The sequence below is a fragment of the Condylostylus longicornis genome, unplaced genomic scaffold, assembly GCF_029603195.1.
Source record: "Condylostylus longicornis isolate FDR11 unplaced genomic scaffold, ASM2960319v2 ptg000040l, whole genome shotgun sequence".
NCBI lineage: Eukaryota > Metazoa > Arthropoda > Insecta > Diptera > Dolichopodidae > Condylostylus > Condylostylus longicornis.
Genome location: NW_026578009.1, coordinates 11,070,828 through 11,088,837, shown reverse-complemented (window position 1 = coordinate 11,088,837; position 18,010 = coordinate 11,070,828). Strand labels below are relative to the sequence as shown.

The 18,010-nt window shown below is 25.2% G+C and overlaps 5 protein-coding genes across 6 annotated transcripts; 4 read left to right on the top strand and 1 right to left on the bottom strand.

Annotated features, from left to right (window-relative positions):
• The first annotated feature begins 1,178 nt into the window (after positions 1-1,178).
• On the top strand, positions 1,179-5,281 carry LOC129609925 (succinate--CoA ligase [ADP-forming] subunit beta, mitochondrial-like). Its single transcript, XM_055522214.1, has 9 exons — positions 1,179-1,351; positions 1,716-1,813; positions 2,303-2,455; positions 2,513-2,675; positions 2,747-3,011; positions 3,799-3,942; positions 4,004-4,131; positions 4,198-4,350; positions 4,414-5,281. Exons 1-9 carry the CDS (start codon positions 1,289-1,291, stop codon positions 4,585-4,587), a joined length of 1,341 nt encoding a protein of 446 aa, XP_055378189.1. The 5' UTR covers positions 1,179-1,288; the 3' UTR covers positions 4,588-5,281.
• Positions 5,282-5,798: 517 nt separating this feature from the next.
• On the top strand, positions 5,799-6,473 carry LOC129609928 (succinate--CoA ligase [ADP-forming] subunit beta, mitochondrial-like). The gene is made up of 2 exons (XM_055522216.1): positions 5,799-6,058; positions 6,126-6,473. Exons 1-2 carry the CDS (start codon positions 5,976-5,978, stop codon positions 6,310-6,312), a joined length of 270 nt encoding a protein of 89 aa, XP_055378191.1. The 5' UTR covers positions 5,799-5,975; the 3' UTR covers positions 6,313-6,473.
• Positions 6,348-6,674, top strand: LOC129609814 (succinate--CoA ligase [ADP-forming] subunit beta, mitochondrial-like; the record flags this gene model as incomplete). The annotated part of the gene is made up of 1 exon (XM_055521937.1): positions 6,348-6,674. A coding segment is annotated over one exon (276 nt), but the record flags the coding sequence as incomplete, so codon positions are not given.
• Positions 6,675-6,777: 103 nt separating this feature from the next.
• Positions 6,778-7,990, top strand: LOC129609927 (succinate--CoA ligase [ADP-forming] subunit beta, mitochondrial-like). The gene is made up of 4 exons (XM_055522215.1): positions 6,778-7,339; positions 7,401-7,528; positions 7,598-7,750; positions 7,821-7,990. Exons 2-4 carry the CDS (start codon positions 7,415-7,417, stop codon positions 7,986-7,988), a joined length of 435 nt encoding a protein of 144 aa, XP_055378190.1. The 5' UTR covers positions 6,778-7,339; positions 7,401-7,414; the 3' UTR covers positions 7,989-7,990.
• LOC129609924 (beta-catenin-like protein 1) lies at positions 7,408-10,364 on the bottom strand. Of its 2 annotated transcripts, XR_008697060.1 has the most exons (6): positions 10,239-10,364; positions 8,776-10,173; positions 8,524-8,719; positions 8,171-8,314; positions 7,879-7,999; positions 7,408-7,520 (listed from the first exon to the last, which is right to left on the bottom strand). XR_008697060.1 is itself a non-coding variant. In XM_055522213.1 (4 exons), the coding sequence occupies exons 1-4, from the start codon at positions 10,266-10,268 to the stop codon at positions 8,226-8,228; spliced, it is 1,713 nt and encodes a 570-aa protein (XP_055378188.1). In that variant the 5' UTR covers positions 10,269-10,364; the 3' UTR covers positions 8,023-8,225. The 2 variants fall into 2 exon arrangements, 1 of the variants encoding a protein (XP_055378188.1); XM_055522213.1 differs by lacking the exons at positions 7,408-7,520; positions 7,879-7,999 and having other exon boundaries at positions 8,023-8,314.
• Between the last annotated feature and the right edge of the window lie 7,646 nt (positions 10,365-18,010).

Sequence of the window (18,010 nt, the reverse complement as noted above, 5' to 3'; positions counted from 1 at the left end):
GTATCTACATATCTACAAGTATGTGTTTATTTATGCATTTTTGCCTCCTTTTTTCTTAAAATTTATTTTATTACGCTTTCTAATCGAAAACTTTTTTAAAGAAATTAATTTGTTTTTGTTCCCAATTATTTTAACGCAAATATGTATATTTTTTGATTATTGAATACATTAAGCTTGAATATTAATTTTAATAACAATTGTTTATAAAAAAAATTTTGATTAATCTTCTGCTTCTTTTAACTGTTTTCTTTTTTCAAAATTTAATATTTCAGTGTGTTCAAGATGTCAGTTTTTTGTTAACTAAATATATGTGGTGGTTGTCAAAAAGAATTGTTTCCACTATGATACCATCTAATATCGGATTGCAATTTCCAATTGCAAGCGTAAGGTATTGGAACTAAAAATATAATTTTTGGCGCCACTTATTTTTTTAAATTCTTTTTCTTATTTATTGCTTAAATAAAACTAAAAATTTTCACAAAACATTATTTGTTTTGTGAAAATAAAAAATTTTGACAAAATTTTTTCAAAAAGTGTTTTTTTTTATTTTAAAATTCAAAAATTTTTTTATTTAAAATTTGTAATAAGACTTACTCTTTAAAGAAACAACCAGTGGGAACACATTTTAAGATTTAAAAAAATTAAAATCAACTGAAATTGTAGCTATTTTAATAGTAATTGTTAAATAAACTTGACAACCGATAAGACAGTCGTTTGTGAAAATAATATTTTAAAAATTTATTGCGTTTCTTTAAATTTTATTTCCAATTTTATTCTTGTTTTTTTCTTATTTTTTAACATATGGTAGATTATTCGCCGCAGCGAAAATTCAATATTTCGCGCCAGAAATGCAGTAATTTTTAATAAACTTTCCCAACTTTTACCGTATCTGAGATGAATTACATATGGTTTTTGCTATGGAAGTAGATTAAATATACAAAATTAACGAAGCTGTTAAAGTAAGCAAAATAATGTTATTTAAACTAATAGCAGTCAACTGCTATTAAATAATTGATTTAAAAAATAAAATAATATAATATTAATTTTATTAATTTTATTTCGAAAACTTTGATAAAACAAACTTTTAATTACTACATAACAATATGAGACGATGGCCTCACTTAATAAGATTATTTTTTGAAACTTCCTGAAGGCAATGTCAGTCAGTGAATGACGTTTTGTACTTCACTAGAATATTTTTGCGATCGAGGATTTTTGAATTACTTCGCATCTATAAAATTATTAATTATTAAATTTTTTTAATTATAAGTAATAATTTTTAATTAAAATGGCATCTTTGTTGTCCCGTGCAGCACTGTTGACAGAAGTTTGTTCAAGAAATGGACAAAAGGTAAAAGTTTGAAAAAAATTTCCTTATTCTGCAGAAAATCACTGACGTAACAATTTTCTAATTATAAAATAGAAGAAAGTTTGAAAAGCTTAAAGAAATCAGGTGCTAATTAGAACGTTATTTAATCGGAATACTAGTGATAAATTTGTAGTTTGATTATACAATTTTCACTTTTTTATTTTTATTATAAAATCAATATTTTCAATATATGTACGTACTCTTAATCATATGGTGTAGAAAATTTTTTTATTGACATTGAACTTTAAAGATAAAATGTCCTTCACTAATTTAAATAAGAAAATTAAAAATTTGAAAATTAAAATATAATTTAAATTAATTTGCTTTAAAATCGAATTTATTTTAGATCCTTGGTCTTGCAACTGCTGGTCAAAGACGTAATTTAAATGTCCAAGAACATGTTTCATACACTTTACTTAATGAAGCTCATATTCCAACACCAAAGTAAGTGATATAAATAAATAGGGTATTCGTTATCAACTAATTCCAAAGGTTATTAATTCTTTAAGAGTATGTTGAATCAGTGGCATAGTAAAATAACAAAAATTTAGACACTGTTATCAATCATTTTATATTTCTATCGGGGTCGTTGTTTGATTTAATACTGCCAGGGTTTTACATTACACTCGTATTTGAGATCACATTTTGTTTTGAATTTATGTAAAGCTTTTCACGTAAACACTTATTTAAGTTTTTATTAAAATCAATTTGCATATGTTCTGATGCTTTAATTAAAGAAGGGAGGTTTCTGTCTATGTAATATTTTAATTTTATGAATATTGAAATGATCACATACACTGGAACTTAATAACAACCTTGGAAACTTTTTTGTAGTATGTGTACATATATGTGTGCATATTAAATTTTTACATTACAATATAGTTTTACATCATAGAAAAGGTTTTAAAAAAAATTTTCATTGCGTGATTATAGGTTTGGTGTTGCAAAGTCGGCTAAAGATTGTGAAGATATTGCAAAAAAATTAAATACAAATAACCTGGTTTTAAAAGCTCAAGTTTTAGCTGGTGGACGTGGTAAAGGTCACTTTAAAAATGGTCTTAAAGGTGGTGTTCGTGTTATTAATACGTAAAATTATAAATAAACCAATTTTCAACAAATATTAAAAATGATTTTCAATTATAGACCGGATGAAGCTCGTGATATTGGAGGAAAAATGATTAATCAATTGCTAGTAACAAAACAGACTGGATCCGCAGGCAGAATTTGCAATTCTGTAATGGTAGCTGAAAGAAAATTTCCACGCAGAGAGTTTTATTTTGCTGTAATGATGGAAAGAGCATTTAATGTAACTAAATAATTTTATTCAGTAAAATAAAATATATAATTTAATTATAATTTTTTTCTTAAATAATTTAGGGTCCCGTAATTATCGCATCATCGCAAGGTGGTGTTAATATTGAAGAAGTTGCTGCTGAAAACCCCCAAGCAATTTTATATGAACCAGTTGACATTGAAAAAGGTTTAACAAAACAACAAGCTCTTGAAATTGCAAAAAAAGTTGGACTAGCAGAACATGCTGAAAAAACCGCAGAAATGTTATTAAACATGTATGCTTTATTCGTTAAAAAAGATGCTCTCCTTATTGAAATCAATCCATATGCTGAAGATGCAATTGAAGGCTGTAAGTTTTGATAAAAATTTTCAAAATTATTTTGTTTAATTATATAAATATTTAATATTTAAATTTTTTTTAATTCCATATTTTTCACGCACTCATTTCGATTTTTAGCTCATTGTAAGTACAAAGGCAACAAATATTAAATTCTTTTGGAAATTATTACTTTTAAATTTTTTTTAATATGTTCTCTTTTTGTTGATATAATTTTTTTAAAAAAATTAATTTTTATTAAGGTGAAGGTTTCTTAAAAGAAAGTTTTGCGTTCAAATAGCTTAAATAGTAGTTTTTCAATTTCGACTTTATTCTTTAAAAGAAAATAATGCTATTTTTTTTGCTTCAGCACTTTGGCTATTGTAGTAATAATTAATTTTTCTGAAAACTATTTTTAAATTGATTGGCTTTTTCAAAATGCTAAGTTAAAAACGTGTTTTCATATTTTGGGAAAAAAGATATACTGGAAATATACAAAATATAGTTTAAATTATTATTTTTGGCATCAATTTCAAAATTTTTTTAAATTTTTATACATATTTGCTTTAATAATAATTACAAAATAAATTTTGTAGAAATATATAGTTTACAAGCGTATTAAAGTAGCTTTTTATTTCAGCTAAAATTTCAAGTAATACCGTAATAAAAATATATTTTAAAATTTATTTTCAATTGATACTAACTTGGTTTATTATGTGCATAATCCATATTTTAGCATTTAAAAATGTAACACTTAGCACCATTCTCAAAATTCTTTCTGTATTGTATTTAATAATATGTATATTATTTTAATTAATAGTCTATGCCCTTGATGCTAAATTCCGTTTTGATGATAATGCTGAGTTTAGACAAAAAGAGTTGTTTGCTCTTAGAGATTGGACACAAGAAGATCCAAAAGAAGTTGAAGCTGCAAAATATGACTTGAATTATATTACTTTGGATGGTAAACTTCTTAAAATTCTCAATTAAAAGCCATCATGAAAATTTTTTATAAATAACCAAAGGTACAATTGGATGCATGGTTAATGGTGCAGGATTGGCCATGGCAACAATGGACATTATTAAATTACATGGAGGTGATCCAGCTAATTTCTTAGATGTTGGTGGTGGGGCCACTGCTTCTGCTGTAAAAGTAATAAACCAAATTATACGAATAATTATAAATTAAAAACTAAATAACATATTGAATTATTTTTAGGAAGCATTCAAAATTATTACTGCTGATCCAAAAGTCCATGCTATCTTAGTTAATATCTTTGGTGGAATTATGCGTTGTGATGTTATTGCGGAGGGTATTATTGCAGCTGCAAAAGATTTAAATCTAAGAATTCCAATCGTTTGCAGATTACAAGTATGATTTGTTTCAACTTTTCTTAAAATTATTTTTAATTTGTTTTTTATGTGTATATTTTAGGGAACAAAAGTGAATGAAGCAAGAGAATTGATTAAAAAATCAAATATGAAAATTTTACCTCGTAATGATTTAGATGAAGCGGCTAATTTAGCAGTTCATTTAGCACAAATTGTTCAATTGGCACGTGAAGTTAATATGGATGTCAACTTTGAGATTCCAGAACATGTTTTTTGAAAGTAAATTAATAACTTAGTTAGAAAAAGTTATTTGAAGAAAGAACAAAAGAAAAACTAAATAATTATATAAAGAACGAATATTTGAGAGGGAGAACCAAATTTATACATGATGAAAATTGATTCAATTTTAATATGACATTAAATATATTTTTTGTATATTTGCACTATATTTCTACTCCATTTTTTTTCCAAAAAGGTGGATTTTTCGCGGCAAAATTAAAATTTTAAAAATAAAGCAGTTACTATAGGAATAAAAAACGTCATTGTGTAGATAATATTATAAATTAGAATTAAATTATTCAATATTCACTAAACAATATTGTAAATCATTAAGCAAAAAATCATAAATTTTTCTGTAATTTTTAAGTAGAAAGTAAATTGATGTTGTAGGTTCTCTAATCAACTTTAAATAGGAAAAAAATTTAATCTTAATATTTTATAATTTAATTTATTAATCTTTCTAAATTAAAAAGTTGTTCATATAAAAATTTTATAAGTAATTCAAAAGATTACAATAATTATTTAAGTACTTCCTTCTTAAATAATTTAGAAAGATTTGCTGTACGAATTATCAAAAAAAAATTATTGATAATTTTATGTCTTTAAAATTGGCCTGTAGAATTTGCTGTTAACCATTTATAACTATTGTTTTTATTTTAAATAAATGTATTATTTGTATACATAAAATAAAAATAAACATTAAATTATCATGTTAAAATTGTCAGTTTTTTTAATAAGTTATTTATTTTCAAATATATTTTATCCGCCGAAAAAGGACATAGGGTGATCTGCATTCCAAAACTTACTTTTATTTGTATATTATTACATACTGTCTTGCAGGATCCTTAAAAATATTGAAAATTTCGTGTATGTATTAAATTCTATGAATACAATCGAATATTTCATGTTTCATTAAATTCGAAAAAAAAATTTCTTAAATAAATTTATTTTAAAAATTCGAGTTTTATTTTTTTCATCAATCACATATAAAAATAATTTATAATATTTTTATTATTGTAAATTTTGGTTTCTGTCACGAAAGGCCAATATTTAAAATGTTTTATAAAATTGCAAGATCTTTTAGAAAAAATATTTTTAACATTTCATTTTCGGCGCAAGTAAAAGAAAAATTTTTTGGTATATAAAGCTTTATATATATATTTTTTTCTTTTTAAGAACAAAGTTTTCAAAAGAAATTTGAATGTGCATGAGCATATTTCATATTCATTATTAAATGAATATAACATCCCTACTCCAAGGTAAGCTCAATAGGATAATCATATTAATCATAATAATTTAATTAAAAATTTTGTGAGATTTAAAATTGCGGCTACACCTGAAGAGTGTGAAAAATTTGCCACAGAATTATGTACAAAGAATTTAGTAATGAAAGCTCAAGTACTAACTGGTGGTAGAGGAGTGGGTAAATTCAAAAGTGGATTGAGAGGTGGTGTTAAAATAATTAATAGGTGAACACCAGTTTTAATGCTATTACGAGAGGCTTTATATTTATTTAATGTATCAACCTAATTACAGTCCCGCAGAAGCTAAAAAAATTGGTGCAAAAATGATTAATCAAATATTAATGACAAAGCAAACCGGTCCCGAAGGACTTATATGTAATAAAGTAATGATTGCAGAACGTAAATTTCCGCGTCGTGAATTTTATTTTGCTATAATGATGGAAAGAGAATTTAATGTAATTGAAGTACAAAAAAAATAATGATTTTAGTATTAGTGCCAATATATTTTTAGGGCCCTGTTCTAATAGCCTCGTCTCAAGGTGGTGTTTCAATTGAAGACGTTGCTGCATCTAGTCCAGAAGATATTATTTATGAACCAATCACAATTACTTGTGGTTTAACTAGAGAAAAAGCTTTTAAAATCGCACATGCTGTAGGTTTATGTGAAGCAGCATGTCAAATAACAGAAATGTTGTTAAATATGTACAAATTGTTTTGTGAAAAAGATGCTCTTTTAATTGAAATCAATCCATATGCTGAAGATGCAATTGAAGGGTGTAAGTGTTACTAAGAATTTTCGGAATTTCTTTTTTTGATTGGAGCTTAATTTTTTCTCAATTTCATTTTGATTTTTAGTTCATTATAACTATAAAATACGGCGAATTTTAAATTTATTTCGAAATAATTAGTTAAATTTTTTTTTATTAAGTATATTTTTACTGAAGGAAAATTTCTTGCAAGGCATAGCTTAAACTGCAATTTTCTTATGAATTTTAACTATAAATGCTATTTTTTTATTTCAACAATTTTAGATTATCGTAGTGATAATTTATTTTTCCCAAAACAATTGTAAGATTGACGGGTTTTTCTAAACTGGGAGCGTACAAAAGTTTGCACTTTCAAACTATTCCGATTTTTTCTGTGTTTCCAAAGAAACTATCCAAATATAATTAGAGTTTGAAAGTGTATAAGCAGCTCTTTATTTGAGTTAAAAATTCAAAACTTTTTTTAATTGATAAGAATTTAATCAAGTTTATTATGTGCATAATCCATATTTTAGCATTTAAAAATGTAACACTTAGCACCATTCTCAAATTCTTTCTGCATTGTATTTAATAATATGTATATTATTTTAATTAATAGTCTATGCCCTTGATGCTAAATTCCGTTTTGATGATAATGCTGAGTTTAGACAAAAAAAGCTATTTGCTCTTAGGGATTGGACACAAGAAGATCCGAAAGAAGTTGAAGCTGCGAAATATGATTTGAATTATATTACTTTGGATGGTAAAGTTCTCAAAATTCTCAATTAACAGCCATCATGCAAATTTTTTATATATAACCAAAGGTACAATTGGATGCATGGTTAATGGTGCAGGATTGGCCATGGCTACAATGGATATAATTAAATTACATGGAGGTGATGCGGCTAATTTTTTAGATGTTGGTGGTGGGGCCACTGCTTCTGCTGTTAAAGTAATATTCTAAATTAAACTAAACTTATAAAGTAAAAATTAGATAAACACGTTATTTGGTTATTTTTAGGAAGCATTCAAAATTATTACTGCTGATCCAAAAGTGTATGTTATTTTAGTTAATATCTTTGGTGGAATTATGCGTTGTGATGTTATTGCAGAAGGTATTATTGCAGCTGCAAAAGATTTGGACCTAAGAATGCCAATCGTTTGTAGATTACAAGTATAAATTAAATTTTTTTTTTAAATTATTTGTAATTAGTTTCTATATGATATACATACGTATCTTTTAGGGAACAAAAGTGAATGAAGCAAGAGAATTGATTAAAAAATCAAATATGAAAATTTTACCTCGTGACGATTTAAGTGAGGCTGCTAACTTAGCAGTTCGTTTAGCAGAAATTGTAGAATTGGCACGTGACGTTAATATAGATGTCAACTTTGAGATTCCAGAACTTTAAATTAGCTCAAACTAAAAACATTGTTGATGAAAAACATATGTTAATGAAATTAAATTTATTGAAGGTATTATTCAGTTCATAAAATTTTCAACTCTAAATAATAAAATTGAGAATATTCAACAAAATGGTTTTGTTTTTCTTAGTTGCGTTTACAAACTTATAAATTCAAAGTATTTACTTACTTAAAAAAAAAACTTTATAAAATTGTACAACAGTGTGTTTGCATAAAAATGACAATTAAAACCTATCAACTAATGAAATTATATGTGCCTGCTCTTGATCTCTCCAATCAGCATCACCTGCATCTCCCAAATTTCCAGCATACTCTAAAATATAAAATTTTTATTAATATTTTAATATCTTGAAACCTTTTCGAAATAATACTTTTGAACTTTTATTTGTTAAAGAAGTAAAAATTGGTTTTATTTGAAGTAAAATATGTTATTGTCGTTACATATTAAGTGTGATACATGCGCTTGTAATAAAAACTTTCTTCTTTAACAGATAAAAATTAAGTTGTTTATCGAAATTTTACCTCTCATTAAATTTCTGATCGTTTTCATTGAGGCTCCTCTTAAATTCAATATTTTTACTACTCTTTGTTTCACAGTATCAATGGCTGCACTCACTTCTAAAATGATGTAATCTATTAATTGTAGTGTAAAAAGACCACCAGAAAGCTTTTTGATATAATTTGTATCAGCCATCTCATCTTCATCAATATTAGGATCCTAAAAAATTATTATAGAAATCATAGTTATTTATTTTATAATAATTAAAAAAATACTTCTGGTTGAGCATCAATTTCCTTCTCGACAGCTTCGACTTTTTCTAAGTACTTTAAATGTAATTCCAACAATCTATCAACCTTTTCATGATCATTTTCCGTAAATTTTGATATTAATCTTTGCCTTTGAACACCTTTACAGTTTCTAAGCATACTAGCAATTACTGAAACCACATGTTCCTCATGTTCATCTATACTCAGCAAACGCTTTTTATTTCGTTTTGGGGTTTTCATAAAAAGTGGAAAAATTGTTCTTAAACCTAAAATATCCACGAATTTATTACAATTGTCTTTACCATCTTGTCCCCCCATAGCATGATCTAGGACTTTTAAAGAGCCATTCCTAGACATTTTTTTTTCACGCAACATAAGATTCATCAATTGCAAACCTTCGCCTTTCAAAAATCTTTCGCGATTTTCTTTGACCATTAGAGCTGAACACAGACAATTAAACATATTTTCCATATATTCTTGTTCTTCAGATGAATGTGGATCATGTCTTTTATATACAGCTAACTGCTGTAATAAAACATCTATTCCATCTAAATTTCCTAATGTCAAACGATTTTCATTCTCAGTTTGTAGCAAAATTGATAAAATTTCACTACAATATAATTTATTTGGATCAAATGGAGTTTTTTGCTTTAACCTTTTCAATATCCATCCTAATAGGCCCTGATCAGTTGCTTCACGAATTATTTCCGATTGCATTTCTGTTAAATTTTCGATTATTGATAATGAATTATGTACACCATCACTTTCCTCTTTAACACTTTCATTAAGTCTTTCCAAATTTTGCACTAATAGCGCGCATATCTGTTGTTGCCGTAAGCATTCTATAAGAATTTCTGCTCCTTCAACACTTTCATGTAAGATATCGACATCGGTCATTTCTTGTATTAAATCAACAATAGCAACTGAAATGTCTGTATTTGGGTGTGATAACAATTCTAAAAGACTGGGAATAGCGTGTAAATCTACTAGAATAGGATATAAATCGGGAACAGTTGCTACGACTTTTAATTCTAAAATTGTTTCATGTAAATCAACTTCACTTTCCATAAATTTTTCAGGATTATCTGGATGTTTCATACGCATCTCTTGATTTTTCAAATTTCTTTTTTCGAAGAGTAAAATCATTTTCTTTAAGCCATTTTCGTCGAGTACCTCACCTTCAGCTTCTTCACTTTCAACGTATTTCACTATATTAAGTTTTTCTTCTTCTGTCAATGATAAATCTAATTTTGTAATGGGTGCTGATGGTTTATCTAAAGTTGCTTTAGCTTCTGCTATTCTTTTAACTCGAATTTCGTTTTTTGATTCTTTAATTGCCTTTTTAATGGGTGGAGCATCGTAATCATCATCAGTATCCAAATGCCGCTTTGGTGTTTGTTCAGGCTTTAATTAAAACAATTTTAAATTTAAACTTATTAAAAGCAAAATAAGCAACGTTTAATACATACTTTGAATGAAAGAAGTTCTCCTACATCCATATTTTCAGTTTTTCAAATAAAATTTACAAATTGCACAAAAGTATTTTAATTCATATACCAAACCACAATATTCAAATAGTAAATTACCATTCTTCCAATTATACTTGCTCAGCTGTATGTCAAAAACGTCAAAAAATATGCATGTGTGCCTCTCAGCGGCAAATATTGTAAATATATTTTTATTTAATTTTTAACCGTTAAACTCGTATAGAATTAATTTTTTTTTTTCATAGAAATTCGGAGTATTTTTTTTTATATCTGAAAATTTATCTATGTATGTACTTGAAAACAAAAATAGGACAGACAAAATAAATTAAATACTGCAACATCGTTTCATATGATTTATTGAGATGAAATATGAATACGAAAATGATTTATTGAGATGAAATATGAATATCGAATTTATCAGGGCTTTGATATCTCACTACCACTGGCAAAAACTTAAAAGGGAAGTAATCTCTTGTATCTGAACCAAATCTGGTAAAACCAAAATACACTATTGGTAAAAATATTACAAATAACAAAAAGTTTATTAAAAATGTCTTTAAAAAAGAAATTTTAAAATTTATTTTGATGATTTTTAATTCAAATTAATAATGTCAATTAAATATCTATATCGATTTCTTAATAGCGATATCACAAGACATTTAAAAAATATCGATATGTACCTCCGTATTTATGTACGTAGTAGCCGTTCACTGCACCATCCCTAGTTTGGTAGTGCTCTTACACAAATTGCAAAAATTATGGAGAGCAAAAATTACTTTAGACAAATTTCTTATTAAATTAATAATTATTAAATTCAATTAATTCAAATACTTTATTTTCGTCAAAATACGAATTTTTAATTGAGTTTGCTTCACAATATAAAATATTCACAGTAACTAAAGTGAATTTTTAAAAATAAAAAAATAAATAGTATAAAAGAATAAAATGGACAAAATTTAAAAAAAGTGAAATGTAATATAAATTCAATAAACAATTAATTGTTTTACATTAATAATTGCATTACCATGTACAGGTGTGTATCAAATAGAAATTGTATTGTAATATTTTGCAAACCCAGAATATGAACTACATATATGTATTAAAAATGTAAACATACATATCGTAGGCACTTCTATAAATACATATACAAATTTTAAAAAGAATTTCACTACAGCAGAATAATGTTTTTAAGCAAAATTTCACTGATTATAGAAGGTAATATAAAAAATTCCCGGTTTTGTTGATTGAAAATTTCTATTAGAAAAAGATATACGCAAATTTAAACTTTCTGATAAAATGTTGCAGTAGAAACTAAGTATGTACATACATACATGCATACATATATATTATATACACCTGTTTCTTGTTACAACATTAATTTTTACTTTCAATCAAGGCTGCATTTTTGAAGACACAATTCTGCTTTTGTTCCGTCGATGAATTGGAAGGAATAAATTAAATTACAAATCTACTTCTATTATTTTAATGCATAACAGGCGAAAATATATGAAAAACAGGACCCAATGCTTTAATCAGCTGTTTTTATCCTTTATATAATTTGTACAGGAAGAAAATTACTCTTTTATATTATGTAGGAAGTGAAATTTACTGTAATAAAAAAATTAATTTGAATATTTGAAAACTAAAAAAGTAAAAATTTAATTTTAAAAAACCAAGAAAGAAAAAGTATATAATTTTTATTTCATTAAATTTTAAAACATTCACCAATGTAATTCTTTTTTAGCTGATATCACTTAAACTTTGCCAAATATTTATAATTGAAAGCAAAAATCAACAAAATTGCTAAAAGTTAATCAACCTTGCCTCATATCCATAAAATGTTTGCATTATTTTTTGTTAATTTTTTTTTTTCATTTTCAATATTTTAAATACTTTGTACGTACCAATTACAAATTTTTCATAAATAGCTTTTATATGGTCATTATTACATTCATATCATACAAAAACTATTAAGCATTATGGGTCTTTTATGAATAATTTATAATGCAATGTACCTACATATGTACATACATATGTGTATTTATTTAAACATACATATGTATATTAAAAGAAAAACAAAAAATAATTCAATTTATTTAATAACAATGATTATAATTTGGGTAAATACCAGTTAATTATAGTAACCACTATTATTATATTATATCATACGGGAAAAAGAAAAGAAGAAGAGAAAAGTATAATATGGACATATAAAATGTGTAACCTAGTGGCTTATTTAATTTTGATTTTAAAAACCTACAGGTGTACACTTTCGTAGACTTTATCATATAAAAATGAAATTACATATTAGGTGCTTACCATTTAAAAAATTAATCATTTTAATTTTAGTATTATTTGAGTTAAGAATTAAAATCGGTCCAAAAGAATATTATATTTTTAAATTAAACTTATATTGTTATAATAGTTATTTAGTGGTATATCTTATATTAGCAACACTCTAATAAGATGTTTGTGACTTGGTTGATACACATTATGTTTTAGAGTATACTGAAGGAGATATCTACCTTAAGCTCTGAACCAACCAAATTATTGATGAACTATGAATATAGATTCGATTTTGTTGGGTCTATTTCCGAAAAAGAATTAGTGATATTGTGTACCTATTAACCGTAGAATTTCGCAGTGTGCTAGGACTAAAATTTTGCTTATTATTTTAGCAGTACTTAGCATATTTTTGCTAGAAATCGAATTATACATAAATGTACGTGCTCCACTTTGTTTCACTCAAATAAATAAAATAACATTGAAAAGAACGATTTTTGAAATTATGTCATTTTAGATTTAGATTACATATCCAATTTATTCAATGAGTAAAATTATCTAAATTTGATAACAAAGTTTATAATATAAAATTATGATATTGGTTTAATAATTTCCTGCTTTTATATGTAGGTATCTTTATATATATTATATAAAGTTTGTAGACAAAGTTAAATTGCATTTACACTTTAATGATCCCTTCCTTTAATATTTCAAAGGTTTAGAACTTATTCAATTCTATATCGCTTAATTCAATAAAAATGTTATTAAATTGGAATATATATGTATGTTAATAAAGAAAGCTTGTTGTTACATTCCTCTTAATTTTCATTTAGTGCACAAACCTCTCCCTTTTGAAATAATATAATGACACTATTTTAAATGCATTTTTTGATTCTTGACTTTACCAAAAGAGGTATAAGTTTTTAATTTTTTGTTAGATTCTTACTTCATTATTATTTTTCTTCTTTTTGAGTTGAAGGACAAGTTTCGACACCAAACACATTACCAAGAATTACGTACATACATATATAAATTAAAAATTTGCATTTATTATGCTATCACAAACGATAAGGTCTAAGCTATCATGAACTTTAAGGGTTATGCCAAGTAAATGAAAATAAAAAATAAATAAATAAATAATAAGGTCAATTACATCTCCTTGCTCTCAAGAGTGAAGTCAAGTGTTTATAAACTAATTTTATCTAAAATATTATTATTATTAAACGATACATAAAATTTTTTTAATCTATTGTTGTATATTCTTCATTAAATTTTAGATTTTTAATTGGTTATTTAGATTTTTACTTGGTACATTTTCCAATCCACTTATATCATTTTAAATAAAGTTGTTTTAGGGCGAAATATATGAAATTATTTAAATTAGACTGTGAACTCTTGATCTTTCAAATTACATAATTAATTTATTTTATTTAAAAAGCTTGTCACGTTTTCCTTATATCTACACACTCAATTTTTAAAAATTTTAAGTTTATATATGTATGTTTTTAAAATATTATGCACTTATCAAAATGAAAATTTGAGACGAAGAGTCCTAAGCGTTTCTATGCAAGATTCTAGAAACATTTCGGATGCTTACATTTAACATGCATGCATATATAACTCTGAATGCTCATAATAATCTTCTAATATTTTTTTATCGATTCAATTAAATTTTAAAATGAGTTTAAAAAATTAAATATTTAAGATCAATTGCATAATTATTTTTTTGAGGCGGCTTTAAGGAATACATAAAATGTAAAAAAAACTATACGAAAAACTGAAGAAGATAAGACATAGCTGCAGATACTTACATATACATATGGGCATATTTTAAGTATAATCAATTAATTTTAACATTATCTTAAAAAAAATTAAAATATATATAAGGTTCCATAAATGCACTTGCTCATTCAAAAAATTTTTTTGTTTTTTTTTTCACGAATACCTCCTAGTATGTATTTATGTGTATATGTATGTATGTATGTAATATAAATGTATGTTCGTATGCATACCAAGGTGCATACCGTACCACCATGTATTTTTTTTCGGGGCAAATTCTTAATGAATTCACGAATTATTTTGTACTCTTTATATTTTGTTGTCTGTTTTTTTTTTATGGTATTATCGCCAAACCGCGATAAACGTATTTACCCGTGTACATTATACTAAATATGTGTATACCATTATGTATAATTAAATGTGTGTTTATACAAAAAAATTACCTCTACAGTCAATAATATGTGTCATGCATTAAAAGTTACTTGTTTTATTTTAATTTATTTTTTGTATAAATTGTAAAATGTTTGAATAATATGACGGTATAGCGTGAATATCGAAATGGGTCCTTATGTAAGAATATGTGACAAAAATTTGAAATTTCTTTTTAAATTTCAATGATTACAGAGGGTTTTTACCAAATTCATTATGTATTTAATACGTATGTATGTATTTCTTATATAATAGACAAATTATTATGTATGAATTCTTTGAATAAAAAAAAAAACAGAAAAAAAACAAGTTTTTTTTTGATTTCATATTTCGAAAATAAATCGGAAACCATAATTGTTTTCAATTTTATTGACCCATTATAAAATTTTTAGTAATTGTGTATCTTTGGATTTTAATTATTTTAATATTGTATACGTATATGTAATAAAAATTTCTTGAATTTCTGCTAAAATGTCGGAAAACTATATACAGTGTAGTAAGAGTACTTATGTTTCTAACTATATACAATGGGGTTGTTTGAAAAATTTTGTCAATTTCTCTACGACTATAGTCATACAAAGCTGTACGACTATAGTTATACAAAGTGAAATTCTTTTTATAAATCAAAACCATAAATAAATATTATGGAATTATTTAATTTATAACAATATAATTTTTGTATAAAACCTTATCAACCAACTCGGTACTTGTATCGCACGGAAATCCCACATACCACGTTCTAGATTGACCACTTTTGCCTTAACTATATAAGTAGTTTATAGCGCTTCAAAAAAATGCTCATGGAATTAATATTTTCTATTTATATGAGCTACGCACTATTTGTAAATATAATTTGCAAATAATTTTTTTTAATTATTTGAAGAGATGTTCGTATAAAAGGATGTCGGCCAAGAAAATTGTTGACCTGTATATAGAACTATTAAGAACTTGTTACAGAATTTTTAATAATAGAAATTTCTATTAAAATAACAAATCTAAAATTGGAAACTAAATAATGAATTTTCCAAACCCAAATTTATTTAAACAAAAAAAAACCCATCATAAGTTTACGTATAAAAAATTAAATTTTACATAAAAAGACGATAGAAAAATAAAAACTGCTTTAATAATTACTAAATTTATTGCATATGCACTCAGTTTCGTTTCAATGCAAATATCATATCGATTGTGTACAAATTCAATATATAGATTTCACAAAATATGCAAGTAAATGAATATACCTTCAATAAACTTTCTCCATATTGGTTAAGGTGTTATATTGTGGTATTATAATGTGCAATTTGTTAGTCAATATGAGGACATAAAAAGAAATGTTAACAATAATTTTTGATGATGCCATTGTGTTAGCATGCCAATACTCATGTAAAAATCCTACGACATGAACGTGAAAACAAAAAATATTTGGAATGCTCAAAGATATTTTAAGACGTTTATCGGTTATTTAGCTATGGGATGAGAAAATAGTTGAGATAATAATAACTGTTGTTCAATAAATAGCATGTTTAATAATTTTTGTAATGTCTGGGACAATATCTGTTAATTTTTTTTTCATGAGAATTTCTTAAAATAAAAACAAAAACAGGTTTCTGAAGTCATTTTCTTTTTCTTTTTTTAATTTTTAAAGGCCAAGGTTTTTTTTTTTAATATGTAAAAAAAATTTGCTAAAAAATTTGTCAGTTGTTTTTAAGTTTTCCTTATTTTTAATTACAAGATGTTACATTCCGTTTTGTACGAATAGTAAAGGGTTGTTCCAGATTGAAATTTGAGAATTTCAAAGTATGTTTGTCTCATATTCCTAAATTGGACCTAAAGAAAATGCAGATATTTCGATTTTTAATTAAAAAATATTGTATTGTTCTTCCCTACTTCACCATACTAGGAATGAATTCAAACGGGTTAGAGATGTGAGACCATTATTCAAGTTGGTAGTTCTTAAATTGCACAGAATAGTTCAATTCTAAAGTCATACTATTTAAATATTCATAATATTTTATTCATACTATTCTATTCACAGTAGTTTTTGGATTTAAATTTCGTCTGTTTACAAAACTTTACACCACGTTCAAGACCGAAGCATGAAATTTTGTATACAAACAGATATTGGTGAAATTTTATAACATATTTATTTTGAATAAAATTGTTTCGTATTGTTTCGTAAAGCAAGTTTAAGTCCAACTATTAAGTTTAAAGAAAAAAAGAAATTGTTAATATTGTAAATCCAGAAAGTTGGGGGAGTATACTTTTTCTATCATAAACAGCAGCAAATAAATGTGAGCTAAAAATTCAAGTCGACCGTTATGTCAAAAAGATTTTTAGGTACTTTTGGATCAATTTTTCCATTACACGCCAAATTTAGATATGCTTCTGTCACTCCCTTCTTCTCCGAGTTATTAGTCTTAAGGATTGCAAAGTGTTAAATTTTCTAAAGTTAAACTTATATTTAAAGATATATGTCTTTAACTTACTTAATTAGCAAGATAATTCGCTCTTTATATAAGTATAAATTTTTAAAAAATTTTTGTCCCACAATTTCTCCTAAATTTATGCAACTTTATTAAATATATTGTAGAAATTATTTCAATAGATCGGTAATTGTAGAAAATTATTTCAATAGATCGCTTTCATTAAGGACCTATAATTAATTACAGAATAATTAATTACAGAAAATACAAGATAATCTAACCGTGAGCTGACAGTTGTTTGAGTTTAATTCTCTCAATTTTCATATGAATTACATCACAAAAAGTCACAAGAATTGAAAAAGTAAAAAACCAATTTTGTATAACTGGTTTTTATAATATAAAAAATAAGCGAAAAAGTCTACAAACAGTGTCGTAACTACTCAAGTAAGGCCTTAACTTGTAAAATTTAATTTTGTTACAACAGCATAAAATTAAAAACTAAGCTATACACAGCTATAAATTATAAGTTTATCGTCAATTTAACTATTTTGAGTTGACTGACTCAAAACTACATATACTCAGTTTAAAATTAATTTATTATTTTGAATTAAATAAATAATTTGTAAAATTTAATTTACATTTTGATGGCGTTGTTTTTTGCAAATAATTCAAAATATGTAAATGATTCAATTATCAAAATTTTAATAAGACTGTTAATAAGTTTATATTGCACACTCTGTAATTGATGAGCGGATAGTGTCACATACTTCTTTTCCACCATCATAAAACTTGATATATACATATATGCATATTTTTACATATACTTAAGTATACCAAAAA

Excerpts from the sequence above, each read along its gene's own strand:
- LOC129609928 (XM_055522216.1), top strand. The coding sequence starts at position 5,976 with ATGAAAGCTCAAGTACTAACTGGTGGTAGAGGAGTGGGTAAATTCAAA. Across the intron at positions 6,059-6,125 it reads GGTGTTAAAATAATTAATAG|TCCCGCAGAAGCTAAAAAAA; the intron begins GTGAACACCAGT and ends ACCTAATTACAG.
- LOC129609927 (XM_055522215.1), top strand. The coding sequence starts at position 7,415 with ATGGTTAATGGTGCAGGATTGGCCATGGCTACAATGGATATAATTAAA. Across the intron at positions 7,529-7,597 it reads CCACTGCTTCTGCTGTTAAA|GAAGCATTCAAAATTATTAC; the intron begins GTAATATTCTAA and ends GGTTATTTTTAG. Across the intron at positions 7,751-7,820 it reads CAATCGTTTGTAGATTACAA|GGAACAAAAGTGAATGAAGC; the intron begins GTATAAATTAAA and ends CGTATCTTTTAG.
- LOC129609925 (XM_055522214.1), top strand. The coding sequence starts at position 1,289 with ATGGCATCTTTGTTGTCCCGTGCAGCACTGTTGACAGAAGTTTGTTCA. Across the intron at positions 1,352-1,715 it reads GTTCAAGAAATGGACAAAAG|ATCCTTGGTCTTGCAACTGC; the intron begins GTAAAAGTTTGA and ends AATTTATTTTAG. Across the intron at positions 4,132-4,197 it reads CCACTGCTTCTGCTGTAAAA|GAAGCATTCAAAATTATTAC; the intron begins GTAATAAACCAA and ends AATTATTTTTAG.
- LOC129609924 (XM_055522213.1), bottom strand. The coding sequence starts at position 10,268 with ATGGATGTAGGAGAACTTCTTTCATTCAAA. Across the intron at positions 10,174-10,238 it reads GAGAACTTCTTTCATTCAAA|CCTGAACAAACACCAAAGCG; the intron begins GTATGTATTAAA and ends TTTTAATTAAAG. Across the intron at positions 8,315-8,523 it reads GATCAGAAATTTAATGAGAG|AGTATGCTGGAAATTTGGGA; the intron begins GTAAAATTTCGA and ends TTTATATTTTAG.